Genomic DNA, 15,154 nt, shown 5'->3' on the forward strand with positions numbered 1-15,154 from the left:
TGTTGCGGCGTTTTATGCAAATGAAATAATTGAGATTTTCCAATGACTTTATGGTCTATATCTCTTAAATGGTCGTGGCCCAAAGATCCGCTTCGGAAGAACGGAGCTGTACTGTAGATTGGGGTAAGCTGGCAGGAGATTCCGTTTCGTAGGTCTTCTTGGTAGTATATCCCATGGAGCAATTGAGAATAAGATTAATGGTCAAAGAATCATTCGTCTGTGAAGCTTTCGTAAGCCTTTAAGGGGATTCATTTCTGCTTTAATTGGTCTCTAGTTGTTCGGGTTCTTCCATGTTCCTCGGGACTAAAGCTGTGGTCTTGGCATTCTGGAAATTTCTCGCGGCGAAAGTCCAGATCTTCCTCCCCCGGACATTTCCTCTTCCCTTCTCCATCCCACGAACATCACCCCTTGACCTCAAGACCTCTCTCTTCATCACAATGGTACGTAAAATGTTCAATTTCTGTGAAAAACCACTCTATGCCCATTTGCAAGCTTGTTGGCAAGCTAGACTGGCGTCGGAGGCCGGCCGCGCATTTTTTTCCCTTCCCCAGACTCAGCCGGACCGACACCCCTCTACCTGTCAAACTGTGTACTAAAGCCAATTTCAATAGTCTGCCATCCGCAACATCAAGGCTCTTGCTCCCCTCCTGGACCGCGTCCTGATCCAGCGCGTCAAGGCCGAGGCCAAGACCGCCTCCGGTATCTTCCTCCCTGAGAGCAGTGTTAAGGAGCTCAACGAGGCCAAGGTCCTCGCTGTTGGCCCCGGTGCCTTCGACAAGGATGGCAAGCGCCTCCCTATGGGCGTTGCCGCTGGTGACAAGGTCTTGATTCCTCAGGTACGTTGACGCTACGTTCCCTTTTCCGACCTCTTCCGCGCATCGCATTATATTGCTGTTCCTACTCGGCACAAACTCCGAGGCATCGTCCGTTCTTTATATGCTAATATGACTTCTTTTTATAGTTCGGTGGTAGCCCCATCAAGATCGGCGAGGAGGAGTACCACCTGTTCCGTGACTCTGAGTATGTCTACCCACCTAAACCTACTGCAGCATACAATTGTCTTGAGTCCCCCACTAACATACCACAGGATCCTTGCCAAGATCAACGAGCTCTAAGCGCCTTAACAAGTCACCTTAACTCTTGTCTCTCGCATCCTTTTTATCTGAATGTCTTCCTCGCCACCCGAGCTTCGAACACTCGTGTAGGAATGCATCCAGTGTGTACCATACCGAAGCGAAGTCGCGAGCTCGACCACTCTCAACGATCTCAAGAACAAATCTTACAAAAATAATAAACTATATCTCCGGGGTTCCGGTGCACGTGCCTTGGGTCAGGCTTTGTCCCGTGGTCTGCTTTGGCCTCTTTCATCTTTGCATACTGAGTTTTTGAAGCGCTGGATTGGCCCTGGGTCTTGCATGTCTTTGTCCAATGTATTTTTAAAACCAATCGCAACTTGTCGCGTCTGTGCTTGTGCTATGGCAGGCAGTTGGTAATTTGATGATAATCTCCTCTCATACCAGTAATGTCCGGCTGTTTCAATCTGACAATTATAACACGTACATGTTCCCTTGTGAAACTACACTCACCCACCACCCGAGAAATCAAATGGTAGATACCCATTTGTGTAGGTAGATGCCTATCTTATAGATACAACTGGACATTGGGGAAATTCCAGAGCGCAATGTATTAATGGGATCTTGGATCACCGTGGAATGAATATGGGATAAACTAATGAATTGGTGATGAGCGACCCTCCCATACAGGGCTAGCTGGAATAGCTTGAATCATGCCATAAATGGACGCTTGTACAATCCATATTCCGAGCCCACAAGAGGGAAACAAGCAAGTGCAACCACGTTTCCATGAAGTAGCATAGTCCTGCGTATCTGAATCGCATGGAAGCCCGAAAGCAAAATCTCAACCCCTCTCAATAACAGCATGCAGCCTGGCCCACAAAAGCTCCCCAATCAGACCCTGAAACCGACGCAGCCTCTCCTCGGGCTTCATCTCAATAAAAGTGGCCAAAGCAGACTCTTTTTCTGAAATATTGACTGGAAAAGAATCAAGCTCAACATTCTCAGACGCCGTTGTAGGATGAACCTCCGCATCAATAATATCGAGAACTGCTCTCGCCGCAAAGGGATTCAATCCAATGGCTCGGAGGAAAACCTCCCATTTGGTTTCGTCGTCCTTGATAATTTGATTCAGCGTGAACCGTTGAGCGGAACCGACGTAGTTCATGATCGGATCAGGATCTGGTGCCCGAATAGCGAATTTTGGAAGGGAATGAGCATGTATGGCCGTGAGGGTGAGGATCCAGTTTCCCGTTTGCTCAGGAGAGATTGAAGTATGAACGGGGATTATGGTTGTTGAGTGAGAAAGAGAATCGCAGAATAAAATGAGGGATTGAAGGCATTCTTGAGTGGAGTCATTCATTCGCAATTCTTCTGCTGGAAGGATGTTTGTCTGGGCTCCCAGTTTGGGTGATGGGTGGTTTATTAGCAAGTACAGAGTTTCGTACCGAGGCGCCAGGCGGAAGATTCGTTCTCTGAGAGGGGACGTGATATCTGGATTGCTTCGAATGTAGGGGTCTTCGGGTCGGTGGCCAGGCAGGAAGACTTGTGTTAATGAGTGGGAAGACGAAAGTATGATCCCCACGTCTGGAGCGATTATGAAGTCTGCTTCTGGAGGCGTTTGTTGATATTGGAAGCTTCCTGGATTTGAAGGGGCCGAGGACTGTTTGTACTCCCGGTAAATCAGTCTGGGAGGGTCGCGTTGCTGCTCGAGGAATTGGACTATTTGCAAATGAGTCTTGAGAAGATCCATTGAAAGGAAGAGAAGGAGATCAGAAGTCATGGTTGCGAACTGAGATTTGATTATGTCGAGAGTGATGACTGCATTGGGGTATGTTGAGGGTTCAAAGATGGCTTTTTCCAGAGCTGAAGGGACGCGTTGGTTCTCTTGGTGCTGCTGCTCGTTGACCTTGTTAGTATCATGACGAGGAAAGTAAGCGCTACTTGTAGAGCCGTTTGCTGGGACGACGCCCCTCGATTCCATGAATGTGGATAGAGAACCGAGTCCTTTGCTGAATGGCCCGATACTGGATATGCATGAAGTTTCAAGCACCGCAGTAGGAGCGTTCTCCATATGTGGTGGGCCAGTCAAACCGGTGCTTCGAAACGACTTACCGTCACTATTTTCAACTTGACCTTTTGAAGACCTGATCTCTGCTTTCAGCAGAGGGGCAGAGACGACAGGAACGAAGGTGTCAGAAACATTCGAAAGTATATCACAATTGGCCGATTGAAGAGATTCTGGAACACCGCCAGATTCTTCCAGAGATGATGCGTTCGTGTGAAGCTCAGGAGATGCCTCAACGGAAATTGGTTGCGATGCAGTGGCACTGGCGAGTGCTCCAGCATTAACGACATCCTAGTAATTTGTGTCAGCATCGATATTCTCCAACTAAGCTAATTGGCTTTGGAGATACTCCGGTATGATTTACCTTGGGAAGCATTGAACCCGCTGCAATAGCCGGACTCCTGGTCGGTGATTTTGATGGAAGACAAGGCGGGTTTTGGGACTTCTCACTCTGAGTGTCTACCTCTGTATCTTCTGGGATAGAGGAGAGAGCTTGCCTGTCTTCCCGTAGCCCTTTGAAAGCTGGCTCTGCAGGAACCTGGAAATTGGGCAGAAGAGTGTTTGGCTGGGGCTTCCTTTGGCGCATTGCAGCTATCTTCCGGGCACGAGCTGGATATCTGAATTGAAGCAATTGACCGCTGTGCACTTCCAGCTTCTCAGGGACAAGTATTATGTCATTAAACAGCGTAGCGCTCTGTTACAGATTTCAGCCTCGTCTCAAACTTGAAATCACAGAAACAGACCGACCTTATGCTGGGGAAGCATTTCATAACGTATCGAATCTACCACCTTCCTCGATGGTCCACTGTCCCGCCTCCAGTCCTTGGACATCAAAGTACATGCCTTTTTGCAGATATCTAGTCTCATGGAGCCGAAAGCTTGAGCTTGAGCAAGAATCTCCGAGAGCCTTGGAGGCGTATCATAATTCTTGGGTGGACCCCACACAGTACCAAAGCCCAGACGCTGTGGAATATGAGGCGCAAAGTAACTATCAAAACCAACGGACTGGGATTCATTTTGTCCATGGTCCGATTCCAGGCATGTAGAATGGAAGCCAGGCCCATTCCGAGAGACAACAGACTGGAGTGTTCGAATTGCCCGTTCACTTTGCAGAGGATCACTCGAACGGGTATCCACTACGTTGATTGAAGGGAGCAAGTTGTCCCAATTAACTTGCGACTCCATAGTCGTATTCCTTTCTTGCATCAAAAATAGAGAAGAGTCATGACTCAGGTTGAGTTTTTGTGATTCGAGATCCTTTCTTGCTGTTGAATAGAACTTTTCGAATCTGATTGCGACCTCATCAGAGTACTTGTAGTGCAGGGGAATGATTTTGCCGATACTGAGCTCAGAAGCGATTTTCATCTCAGATGGGATTGCAATGCCTCGGTTCCGAGCATATTGGAGGATATCGGAGTCGAATGCCGGAGTATTCATCTTGAAAATCACAACGACAGGTGACGATAAGGAGAAGAAGTGGGAGCAAATAGTAAGACGTGTTCAGATGTGGTGAGTCGTAGAAGAAAGACACGGACTGCTCGAGAATAAAGGATCCAGAAATATGAGGTGATGGGTTCATGTATATTTGAGGAGTGGGAGATCTTTGTTAAGACCAAACGTACTGTGTGTGAATCTACTAAGTAGTTGGCAACCCAAAACTACACAAAGATCGTAATACGGACCACTACAAGACATGAAGATTCAAGGCAGCGACGAAACCAAATTTTGAGGCTGTGTTCCGACGATATTTAATCCGAGATTATGAAAGAGTCGACATCGAATCGGTTGATTCTTTGATACCTACCTCAGTGCTGCCCATGCCACCAATCTTGCTCATCTTCCTTTCTTCCATTCTCCAGTATACCGCGCGACAGTAACCTACGCAATATGAACGATGAAAGGATCCTCTCTTTTTCTTCTTTCTCCATCACTCTGCTCTCACTTTCCTCCACTCTGTACCCCCAGTAATTGGATTTCATTTGAAAGCACCTTCAGGACCTTGATTATGTTCATGTCTTTATTGATGATTCGTTTGCCGCACCAAAGCGGGTTTTGGCCAACCAGAAGGTCAATCTTGCATTTCCGGATTAAATAATCCATTGAATGTAAGACTTGTTTTTAGGATGGAAAACTTTCTTCTTGGGTACAAAAAATTAAGCCATTGCAAGGACCAAGGCTGTTACAGCGTGAAGAGGGTCTTCACGAATGAAAAGGCGAACAACGGAGAAGACCTTGAAAATGTCACCAAGAAGGCCTTGAGAGAAGCCGGGAGGAAGTTGTATGTATATCATTGTTATTCCATGAAATCTACATCTATTTGGAATAAGTTAGGGTATCCGAATGCCATACCGCTCGTAAGGAAAGTCCTCCAGGGTAGCAACTAGTTGTCCCCATCCATCGCCAAGCTTTCCAGTCTTCCCGGAGCCTTGCACACGGCCAGCCTGTAATTCATCAGCTTCTCTTTCAGCTGCAGTCTTTTCACTCTCCTTATGCGAGCCTGTCAGGCCCGCCAGGACCTCATCCTCCCGGCCTCGATAGGCCTCCAGAAGACCAGGGTGCGGGCACCAGACAACCTGCATGCCTGCGCGGCGACCTGCCTCTACACCCGGAACTGCATCCTCGAAAACCAGACATTCTTCAGGTCTAATCTCAGATTCGCCCTTGCTGCGCAAGCTCTCGTTGATAGTCTCCAATGCCAGGAGGTAGATGTCAGGCAGCGGCTTGCCTCTCCCCTTGCCAATCCGAGGGTCGTCGCCCAGGACTCGGTGAATCTCCGGAAAGGCCGCGAAGAGCTCTGTAAGGTGGCCTGACTTGAGCTTGAAGTTCTTGCTATTCGAAGAAGTTGCCAAAGCAATGTGTACAGGCTGGTCCGTGGATTGGGTTGACACAAGGTTGGAGAGAAGAGTGGGGACTCCAGGCAGCGGCTGCGATTCTGGGAAATACTTTGCCTGCAGAGATGCTTGCTTGGCTTGGGTTTCTTCCGGAGTAATTGGGAGTTGAGCCCAGTCATGGAAGATCTTACTGGCCTGTAGAAATGGTTACACTACGTTTCTTGGTATCGGGGATATGCAGGATCCTCTCAACATACCTCAGGCTGTGGGCGTCCCTGCAGCTGAGCTTTGATCGACCAAGGAAGCATTGGCTTGCCGTACATGGCAAGGACTTCGTTTGTGATCTGGGAGTATTTGTCCTCCGAGTCGATCAATAACCCGTCCATGTCGAAGAGACACGCACGAATGCGGGGGAGTCTATTACGAATGTTATAACGGGATTTGAAGTAGTCAATGGCCAGCCATACGTACTCATTGCGCTCCGTCATGATGGGTATGTTGTTGAGTTGTGATATATTTGAGCGGGACACAGGGTTTGTGTCTGATAAGGTCCGCGCGGGGGAGAACGCCGCTTATCAGTCCCGTGATTCTTCCGCCGACGTCCTTCCTTCTTGTATTGTTGCATTCCACTTCACGATGACGACCACCGGTGATTCTTTTCCTGCCGAAGAGCGTAACAAAGGCGTCGCTCCTGCGCAGGATGATGGCGACAGTGATGACGATGTATTCCACGATGCGCGATTCCCCGCGGAGGAAGAAGCTGTGAGTTGCGGGTTGTCTCCAAATTTCCTGGCTAGTCGCTAACCTTTGTCGGCATGACGACAGCAACTCCTGAAAGAATCCCATGAAATCAAAACAGAAGCGAACCAATTATTTAGTTCTGGCTCTTATGACCAAGCTATCTCCTGCTACGATCGGGCTCTCGCCTCCTGTCCCAACTACCTGGATTATGACGTTGCCGTCCTTCGGTGTAACATCTCCGCGTGCTACCTGAAAATGGAAGACTGGAAATCCGCGGTTGAGTCTGCCACCATGTCCCTCGATCGTCTCGAAAAGATTGTCCCGTCCGAATCGTCCACACCGGAACAGAGCGAATCCAAAAGCTCGCACCCCACAACCAGCGGTACACAGGACAGCGATGCAGTGGTTGAGATATCTGGGGAAGATGATGATGCGGAGGAAAAAGAGCTGGAGCGCTTGAAGAAGTTAGATGAGACCCGCACCAATGTCCTGCGGATTCGGGCCAAAGCTCTCATGCGGCGCGCCAAAGCCAAATCACAAACTGGCGGCTGGGCCAGCTTACAGGGTGCCGCAGAAGACTATCAAATCTTGGATGGGATGAACAACCTTCCACCTGAAGATAGACGCATTGTACAACGGGCTCTTCGTGACCTTCCAAGCCGCATCAACGCTGCCAAAGAGAAGGAGATGGGTGAGATGATGTCGAAGATGAAGGACGTGAGTCGATTGCTTTCCAAGTGCTGCGCTTCATGAGGTCTAACATTCTATCTTCTAATAGCTCGGGAATGGCTTTTTGAAACCATTTGGTCTATCTACGGATAATTTCAAGTTCGTTCAGGACCCGAAGACAGGTGGATACTCTATGAACTTCGAGTCTTAATGCCATTCAAAAAATCTTGAATATCGACTCTCCTTTATGTGCATTGCGTATAGCCATTCGAAATGTACAGCTGCCACATAACGAACCTTGGAGACCCTGTTGCGATTTGTCACTCGATCTTTGAAAGACAGGTCTACACCACAAGCTCTGAAAGCAGATGGTTCCAAGGTTGCAGGTGCCTTACATGTCGCGCGGACCATTGGTATGCACGCAGTCAGGATAAAACCACATGGGAAATGCTTATTTAAACATAGACTTCCATGCACGCTTCTACAAGTCAGATTCCAGCACTCGACATGTTCTGTAATTAAAAATGCTGCGTATATTCTTGTGGATCATAACATGTACTGCCCTTAACTATGTACAACAGTGTTCATAACAAAGCCCAATCTCATCTCAGTCTACAGAGACAAGCCAATAAAGAGGAAAATAGACATCCAACTGTACAAAAGGGCACCCCCTTTACCAGAAGCGCTGTTACTTGGCGCAACTTCTGATCCTGTAGATTGAGAGCTCTTCGCAGCAGTGGTGGTATTAGAGCCACCACTACTACCGCTACCGCCGCCGCTGCTACCAGAAGACTGTGTCATGGGCACACCATTATAAAATCCACGAATAATGTTCGCCGCTTGCTCAGCAACTCCATATGTCGAGGACATAAGATGGGTAGACAATGAAATCGGGGGAACACTAGCGTCTGCAACCCGAACATTCGCTAGGCCATATACCAGGAGGTTTGCATCGACAACACCACCTAATTCGCGGGGTAGCATGGCGCAGGTGGAAGAAGGGTGGAATTCTGTGCTGGCAGCGCCGCGTAGCCAGGTTACCCACTCATCATCGGTCGTGACATTTGTGCCGGGAGCTGTTTCCGATGTCAGGTTGCTACACAGGGGGCTTGCTTCACCAATACTGCGTGCCATTTTCAGGCCGTCACGGAGGATCTCGTAATCTGCATCGGGTTAGCTGTATTCGACCTTTCAACGACGCGATGTTACGTACCAGCGGGGTTGTATAGATAGTTCGGGTCGATGACGGGGTAGTCCAGTGGGTTCGAGGAGTTGATGTAAATACGACCATGGCTGTATGGATGCTGGAGAGCAGCAGTGATACCAATATCACCATTCGCATCGCTGTTCATAAACAAAAGCTCGATAATACCGGTGGGACTGTTGAAGATATTCTTGGCTGTAATATTGCAGATGGCTTTGTAGCCCGCGATCACCTCGTCGCTGTATGTCGAGTTTGGTGCGTACTGGTCAATGGAAGCGAGAATGCTTGATTCCATCGAGGAAAGGTCACTCCCATATAACGCAGTAGCATTGACGTAAGCGATGGCGTCGTCGATGTATGAGAGGTAGAGTTCATTGTCCTGTGTAAATTAGAATATGTTTCTATTTCCTAAATTGAAGAGACTTACCTTGTCGGACTCATCCTCGTAATAAACGTCGCCGGAGGTGGTCACATCGTTATCCCAAGTCACAGTAGCACTCTGCCGCTAGTTAGTTGAAGGTCCTGAGTATAGGGAAGTCGAATGACCTACAAAATGATCTTGCAGATGTTGGCCGACACCGGGTAGTTCAGAGAGCAGGTCAATACCCGCATCGGAGAGAACGTCTTTAGGACCCACACCACTGTACATTAGGATTGCTGGGCTGCCAATTGAGCCAGCAGAGAGAATGACCTCTTTGGTAATGTTGACCGTCGACGTAGTCGTGCCATTGTCAGTTGTGTATTCGACCGCAGTGGCCGTCAAATTATCCGAGTTCGAGGTGTCAAAGACAATGCGAGTCACATATGCATTGGCCAGAACATCGTAGTTTCCTCGATCGGGAAGTGGGTCGAGATAGCCTGTCCGACTATAGGATCGTGTCCAGTTGGAAGGGTTGATACATGATGTTGAGACCTCGGCACCCCAGTTCTCACCACCGTACATGTCTGCAGAAACGGAAATACCGATGTTTTCCAAAGATTCTGACCAGTAGCCCACCTGGGGGAATGTGTATCCCGGGTAGGACGCCTGGATCGGTCCTGCAGTGCCATGATTCGATATGTTCCAGTGAATATCGGCCTCTTCGGCTATAGAGTCACTTGGTGCCGTGAAATTCTCACTCTTTTTCATGGCAGCGTAGAAAGAGTCCCATGACCAATTCTCTGCTCCAGCCATATCGCCCAACAGATCTTTCCAGGCGGTAATATCACCCTCGCCTGGGCGGGTCAAATATAACCCATTGATCGCGGAACTGCCTGTATAACGATGATGGTAAGCACTTTGTCAAGTCTGAACGAATGAGAGATGCCTACCTCCAAGTACCTTGCCTCGAGGCCAATAAATCTCTCGGTCGTCGGCATTGGACTGTGGAACGGTGTAGTACTTCCAATTTAAAGGCGTTGTCCATAAAGAATCAAAATATGAGTATGCTGGGGTATCTAGAGGGATGTTAGTTTTTCTCTGTGCTCGCTCTCCCCTCCCCATATCCATATCGATTCATACCTATACGTTCACGATAATCATCGCCATTGCCACCCGCCTCTAGAACTAAGACGGTGTGATTTGTGTCTTCAGCAAGGCGGCCACCAACAGTCAGTCCAGCCTGTCCTCCTCCAATGATCACAAAATCGTACGAGTCGGAGATCTCCGTGCGCGGCGACAACGCGTGTACGACAGGCACAATCGCGAGGCTCGCACCGATGATCTGACCGGGGGATAAATTACACCGCATTGCTCAGGAGGATGCAGAGTTGACTCCTGAACAAAGATTGGAAACGTTGCAGATATCTACACGCCTACGAACTTGGGTCAGGGCAAACTTTTTGTTCCTGAAAAAGTAACAGCGAACCCTGGGAAAGCTTGTTCTGTCCCAATTCTTACGCAAATCAACACGGGCTGGAACCTTTGTGGATGCCGTGGGTCGATGGGATCCAAGATTTGCTGTGTACAAATCAAATGCTGTGATCCTATCAAAGCCCCTCAGCATCTCCACTCTGTCCGACCTGACTGGTATCGAGCCAATGGGATCGGGGAACAACGCATTTTCTTTTCATGCTTAATTTCTCCTGAATTCCCACTTTCGCCTTTCTCATAGGCCGTCTTTATGGGTCAATTTGAAACACCAACGTAATAGCGATCAAAACGATCACGATCTACCACTCTTTGACTGGCATACGACGAGGTTTCGCCGAGTCCCGCAAGATGGAGAGGCTGGGTGTGAAGAGCTTTTCCTGCCGATCATTAAAGTTTTATTTCTTGTTTTCTTATTGTTTCCTGCTGCTGACCATCTTCGCCAACGATTGGATGTGGCTTTCCAGCCTGGTTGCCATGGCCCCCGCCCAACCACGCGACTATTGAATGTGTGGCTGGTACGCGTGGGAATATTGCGGCAGATCGGCGCTGTGATTTCAGCCCGTATCGGCTCGGTTTACAATCGGTGCCTTATATGCACACCGTGTCAAGCCCAATTTCAGGACAAGAAAACAAATATGTGGCATTGTGTTGTGATAAGATGCTATGTACTCCGTAGTAGTATCCCCAAATCAGCTAAACATCAGCTCTCCAAGTACCTTGGCTAAATCATCCAGCGATACTTCGGAGGCACAATCGAAGAGAATCCGTCTGCGGAGGGTATTATCTCCAAACAATTGCTGGGATACACCAGTAATAGTACCTTGGTCACTAGGACCGTAAATGCGCGCCGAGGGGGCGCTGTCAATCTGATTAGAAGTGGCTGGCCATGGCGCCACGCCATAACAGAACTTGAAAATATCCTCTGCAAATGCAGAGCCGACCGCGGCTTGCTCGGGACTCATAAAGTCATTAAAGTTCTGGAAGAGATAAGCCACATCAAGGATGTGATTGGCGCGCCCTTTCCAAGGTCCATCCCAAGGATTACCCTCGTTGAAGTAGTATACATAGGCATTTCCTGCCCATCCAAGGGCGTAGGATAACGCAGGTGCATGGAAAGATATATCATTAGCATAGGTCAGAGCAGATGCGAAGGCTTTCGCATCGGGTGTGTCCTCATTAATCTCATAAGTCTCCAAAATGCGCTGGGCCGCTGCTGGATGTATCGCAAGAACCTTGTGAATTGCAGCAAGAAACTTTTTAGTGGTCTGCGTCTTGAGTTGTGGCGCAAGGAATTCGAAAATACTTGCCTATACCCAACACCTGAGTCAGTCTACACACAAAAGGGGATTGAATTCCAACGTACGTCCATTTCATTATCGCCAATCAACAAATCATGGCACCATTCTTTTCCAGGAATGAAACTGGAGCCAGGCTTTCCAATCTCAGCGTACGTGGTACCAGGCAAAATCAAGTCGCCATCTAGAGCAGGTGCGACAATACCCGGGGAAGCTGAGCTACCAGCTGCTCTCCCGGCATGTCGAGAAGAGCTTTCACCCTTTCTTCAGCCGACGCGTTGGAAAGTCCCAGCGCAGCGATTGCTTTCTCATAGATCTCTTCGTGGACTATGTTGGGTAGTGCCTGGACAAGAAGCGATGTGCCAGCCATGGAAATGGCTCTCTTGAACAGGGGTTTTTGCGAGTGGAGGTGGTAGGTCACCGATACTATTGTGAATCAGTCATATGTCCAGTGGGACATTCAGGACTAGAAACATTACCTCCTCCAGCACTCTGACCCGCTGCAGTCACATTGTCTGGGTCGCCACCAAAATCTCGAATGTGCTTCTGAACCCATTCCAGCGCAACCCGTTGATCGCGAAGTCCATTGTTCGAGCGGTAGCCCGCCTGACGCAACTCTTCAGATGTCAAAAAACCTGGAGCTCCTAAGCGATAACTATCAAATAGTCAGATAATGATCTAAAACGAGAGGGTCGCTCATACTTTACTGTCACCACCACCATAGGCAATTTCCTCTCAATCGACAGCTTGACCAGCCGAGTAAGATCATATTGAGGCCACGAATTTGCTCCAGTAAAAAAACCACCGCCGTGGATGAAGAACAGAACTGGGAGCTTTGATTCCGGGGTCGTATTGGATGGCACAGCAATGTTCAGATTGAGACAGTCGACGTCGGACTGGCGAAGCTCCTTCTTGGGCAATGTGTGCTGAATGTGCCCGAGTTCATCATCGCATCCAACTGGTATAGATAAAGCTGAAGGCCTATGACCGTTAATCTTCGTGCATGACAGCTCGGGGGTAAACTCACCCATCATTGGTTGCATCCAAGACACCCGTACGCTCTTCAATCAATTCGGCATCGGCGAGACGATTCTTCAGGGTTGCATATTGAATGCCGAGATATTGACTCACCCCATCCACTTCTCGCCCGTGGATTTCGCCTAACTTGCTGGATTTCAGTATGGCCATGATGTGATGAAACGGATGTTCTGGTTTCTGAATACGCGGGGCAAAGCGATGAAATCATGTCCACCTTTCCGCCCCACAAATTGGCGGGATGAGGGGGTTCCCCGCTCCGTCATATGCCGCTGAAACGCTGAAATTAAGGAATGACAGCTGTTTCATCCAATTGTCGTGATCAATAGTAGATCGCTCGGCTAACTCGCACTGGCCTTTCATCGATTGTAGAAACGAGCTACGTAACAATACCCAAGATATCACGTTGGGGCTTTCTTCGGTTCCACCATTCAATCTCTCGATTCGGCAATTGTCAGATCTCCCAAAGGTGTAAACACTAAGGTCTATTCGGGAAGGCGCAAAGACATCACGAGACTTCCACCCAAGCTGACAAGCGACTGGAACGAGCTGGTCTCACCTCCTTTTATAAGCCCGCACCACACCCTACATATTGCTGCACCGTCAAAGACCGTGGATGGGTACTTTGCGCCATTATCATGGCTAAAGCCAATTGTTGATTTTCCCAACCCATTTTGGATACATTGCACACATGTGAAGAATGGGGCACAGTTATAAATAGCCGACGTCGAGTCTTTAATCTCATAGTCAAAATTCTGGCTTTGGGTCGTCTTCGCGATGAGCGAGATTGCGTTTGTACTGTGCATAAGAATCGCAATTTTTAGTCCATGTTATTTACCAATGGTGATGCTATCTCGGGCAAACCCGAAGCTCGTCTCTTCTTGCCCTGCGACCTCTGCACGGCTCCACTTCGTGCTTCTGTGATTCGTTAATTCTAGTTGTCAGAAGCGGTCAGGGTTAATTCTCACTCGCATATAAACTCCGATTCTAGATAAATCCTATCTAAGAGACATGACTGGCTACAGAGAAGTACAGAATTATTCCACTCGCACTAGCGAAATATCAGCCATTCTTTAAAAGGGCACGGTGCCTGCTAATGGCATTTCAAGTGCTTCAACCCTGACATACAAGTCCACTTTCCCCGTGCTACGACTTTGAAATTGAGACACAGGGAATAATCTAAGCTCAGCATCATGAGAATTCTATGTTGCCATGGCTTTGGGACAGGCCCGGAGGTCATGAAGCACCAGCTCGCAAAGCTCCAAAAATATTGCGACCCGAGCTGGCAGTTTTACTTTGTCGCCGGACAGTTTGAAGGTCCACCTGATCCAGGTCAATTATATGCGAAGCTTCTTTCCACTATCATGCTAACTTTGTCCATGACAGGCGTCGCGGCTGCCTTTCCCGGTCCATATCTCTGCTATAGTCTGGATTTCGATACTGCTGGCATGAGAGCTGCCCACGGCTTACTTGATCAAGAATTCGAGAAACATGGGCCTTTCGATGGAGTTCTTGGATTCAGCACGGGGGCGGCTCTGTTGGCGGCCTACCTACTTGAAAAAATGGCTCTATACCCCGAAAAGCCGCTCCCGGTGCAATTCGCCATTTTCTGTTCTACCATACCGCCTCTTTCTGCGGACTCGGCGTACACAGAGATGGTGTTAGGATCATTATCACCAGAAGAACAGCAGCGCATTCGCTCCAGTGATGATATACAAATCTCTCAGCTCCCGGAGCCCATTCGCTCTTCGATTAGCCTAACGGCTCGGTGCTTTGATCTCTTGAAGGCTGTTCATGGTCGGCCGCTCTCCGACTTTCTTGACCGCAGCATGATTGATGTTCCCTGCATACTGCGTCCTGATGTTTATAACGCGCGTCTGGCAATTCCCACTTTCCACTGCTGGGGCAAAAATGACCCGCCAGTATTCCAGGAGTCTGCAATGCTGGTTGAGTCTTTTTGCCATCCCAGGCTGTGCATTTCCTACCAGCATAGCGTCATTCATAACCTGCCTCGCTCCGCAGTTGAAGTGAAGGAGATGGTGTCTGGTATTGAGAAAATGATTTCCCTGAACCAGCAGCCGAGATTATAGTTGACCCTGCCTTTTTTAAAATAGAAGATTCAGCAACTTTACATATCCTTCCATTTTCTTCCTTGTTGAAAGTCAAACCTTATAGACGATGAGTTCGTTTCTCTTCTACGAGATGTGCGGAAACTCGACTGTGGACCTTTCATCCGATGACAGATTCACTGTCACTCTTAAGGAGTCATGAACATTGTATTGTCCACCACGATGACCTAGCAACTTCCATTCAATTCATTATGTTCTTCTTCTTCTGTTGCTATGCACATGTGATATCCATGAATTTTGCGCGAAATCTTCGCTTG

At 48.5% G+C, this 15,154-nt stretch overlaps 7 protein-coding genes across 7 annotated transcripts; 3 read left to right on the plus strand and 4 right to left on the minus strand.

Annotated features, from left to right (window-relative positions):
- Nucleotides 1-437: 437 nt before the first annotated feature.
- Nucleotides 438-1,115, plus strand: N7484_005949 (GroES family chaperonin; the record flags this gene model as incomplete). Its single annotated transcript, XM_057116368.1, has 4 exons — nt 438-440; nt 612-836; nt 962-1,020; nt 1,088-1,115. The coding sequence occupies 4 exons, from the start codon at nt 438-440 to the stop codon at nt 1,113-1,115; spliced, it is 315 nt and encodes a 104-aa protein (XP_056972251.1).
- An 802-nt stretch (nt 1,116-1,917) lies between these two features.
- Nucleotides 1,918-4,578, minus strand: N7484_005950 (uncharacterized protein; the record flags this gene model as incomplete). The annotated part of the gene is made up of 3 exons (XM_057116369.1): nt 1,918-3,432; nt 3,506-3,835; nt 3,889-4,578. The coding sequence occupies 3 exons, from the start codon at nt 4,576-4,578 to the stop codon at nt 1,918-1,920; spliced, it is 2,535 nt and encodes an 844-aa protein (XP_056972252.1).
- An 890-nt stretch (nt 4,579-5,468) lies between these two features.
- On the minus strand, nt 5,469-6,460 carry N7484_005951 (haloacid dehalogenase superfamily protein; the record flags this gene model as incomplete). The annotated part of the gene is made up of 3 exons (XM_057116370.1): nt 5,469-6,167; nt 6,230-6,389; nt 6,444-6,460. 3 exons carry the CDS (start codon nt 6,458-6,460, stop codon nt 5,469-5,471), a joined length of 876 nt encoding a protein of 291 aa, XP_056972253.1.
- Nucleotides 6,461-6,608: 148 nt separating this feature from the next.
- On the plus strand, nt 6,609-7,593 carry N7484_005952 (uncharacterized protein; the record flags this gene model as incomplete). Its single annotated transcript, XM_057116371.1, has 3 exons — nt 6,609-6,734; nt 6,798-7,430; nt 7,492-7,593. The coding sequence occupies 3 exons, from the start codon at nt 6,609-6,611 to the stop codon at nt 7,591-7,593; spliced, it is 861 nt and encodes a 286-aa protein (XP_056972254.1).
- A 401-nt stretch (nt 7,594-7,994) lies between these two features.
- On the minus strand, nt 7,995-10,316 carry N7484_005953 (GMC family oxidoreductase; the record flags this gene model as incomplete). The annotated part of the gene is made up of 6 exons (XM_057116372.1): nt 7,995-8,545; nt 8,596-8,965; nt 9,014-9,085; nt 9,137-9,840; nt 9,898-10,023; nt 10,088-10,316. The coding sequence occupies 6 exons, from the start codon at nt 10,314-10,316 to the stop codon at nt 7,995-7,997; spliced, it is 2,052 nt and encodes a 683-aa protein (XP_056972255.1).
- An 811-nt stretch (nt 10,317-11,127) lies between these two features.
- On the minus strand, nt 11,128-12,921 carry N7484_005954 (uncharacterized protein; the record flags this gene model as incomplete). The annotated part of the gene is given in 6 exon segments (XM_057116373.1): nt 11,128-11,745; nt 11,802-11,997; nt 12,009-12,159; nt 12,213-12,388; nt 12,436-12,714; nt 12,761-12,921. 6 exon segments carry the CDS (start codon nt 12,919-12,921, stop codon nt 11,128-11,130), a joined length of 1,581 nt encoding a protein of 526 aa, XP_056972256.1.
- A 1,040-nt stretch (nt 12,922-13,961) lies between these two features.
- On the plus strand, nt 13,962-14,858 carry N7484_005955 (uncharacterized protein; the record flags this gene model as incomplete). Its single annotated transcript, XM_057116374.1, has 2 exons — nt 13,962-14,100; nt 14,155-14,858. The coding sequence occupies 2 exons, from the start codon at nt 13,962-13,964 to the stop codon at nt 14,856-14,858; spliced, it is 843 nt and encodes a 280-aa protein (XP_056972257.1).
- Between the last annotated feature and the right edge of the window lie 296 nt (nt 14,859-15,154).

Source organism: Penicillium longicatenatum (genome assembly GCF_028827895.1).
Source record: "Penicillium longicatenatum strain IBT 33135 chromosome Unknown contig_3_segment0_segment0, whole genome shotgun sequence".
Classification (NCBI taxonomy): Eukaryota; Fungi; Ascomycota; class Eurotiomycetes; order Eurotiales; family Aspergillaceae; genus Penicillium; species Penicillium longicatenatum.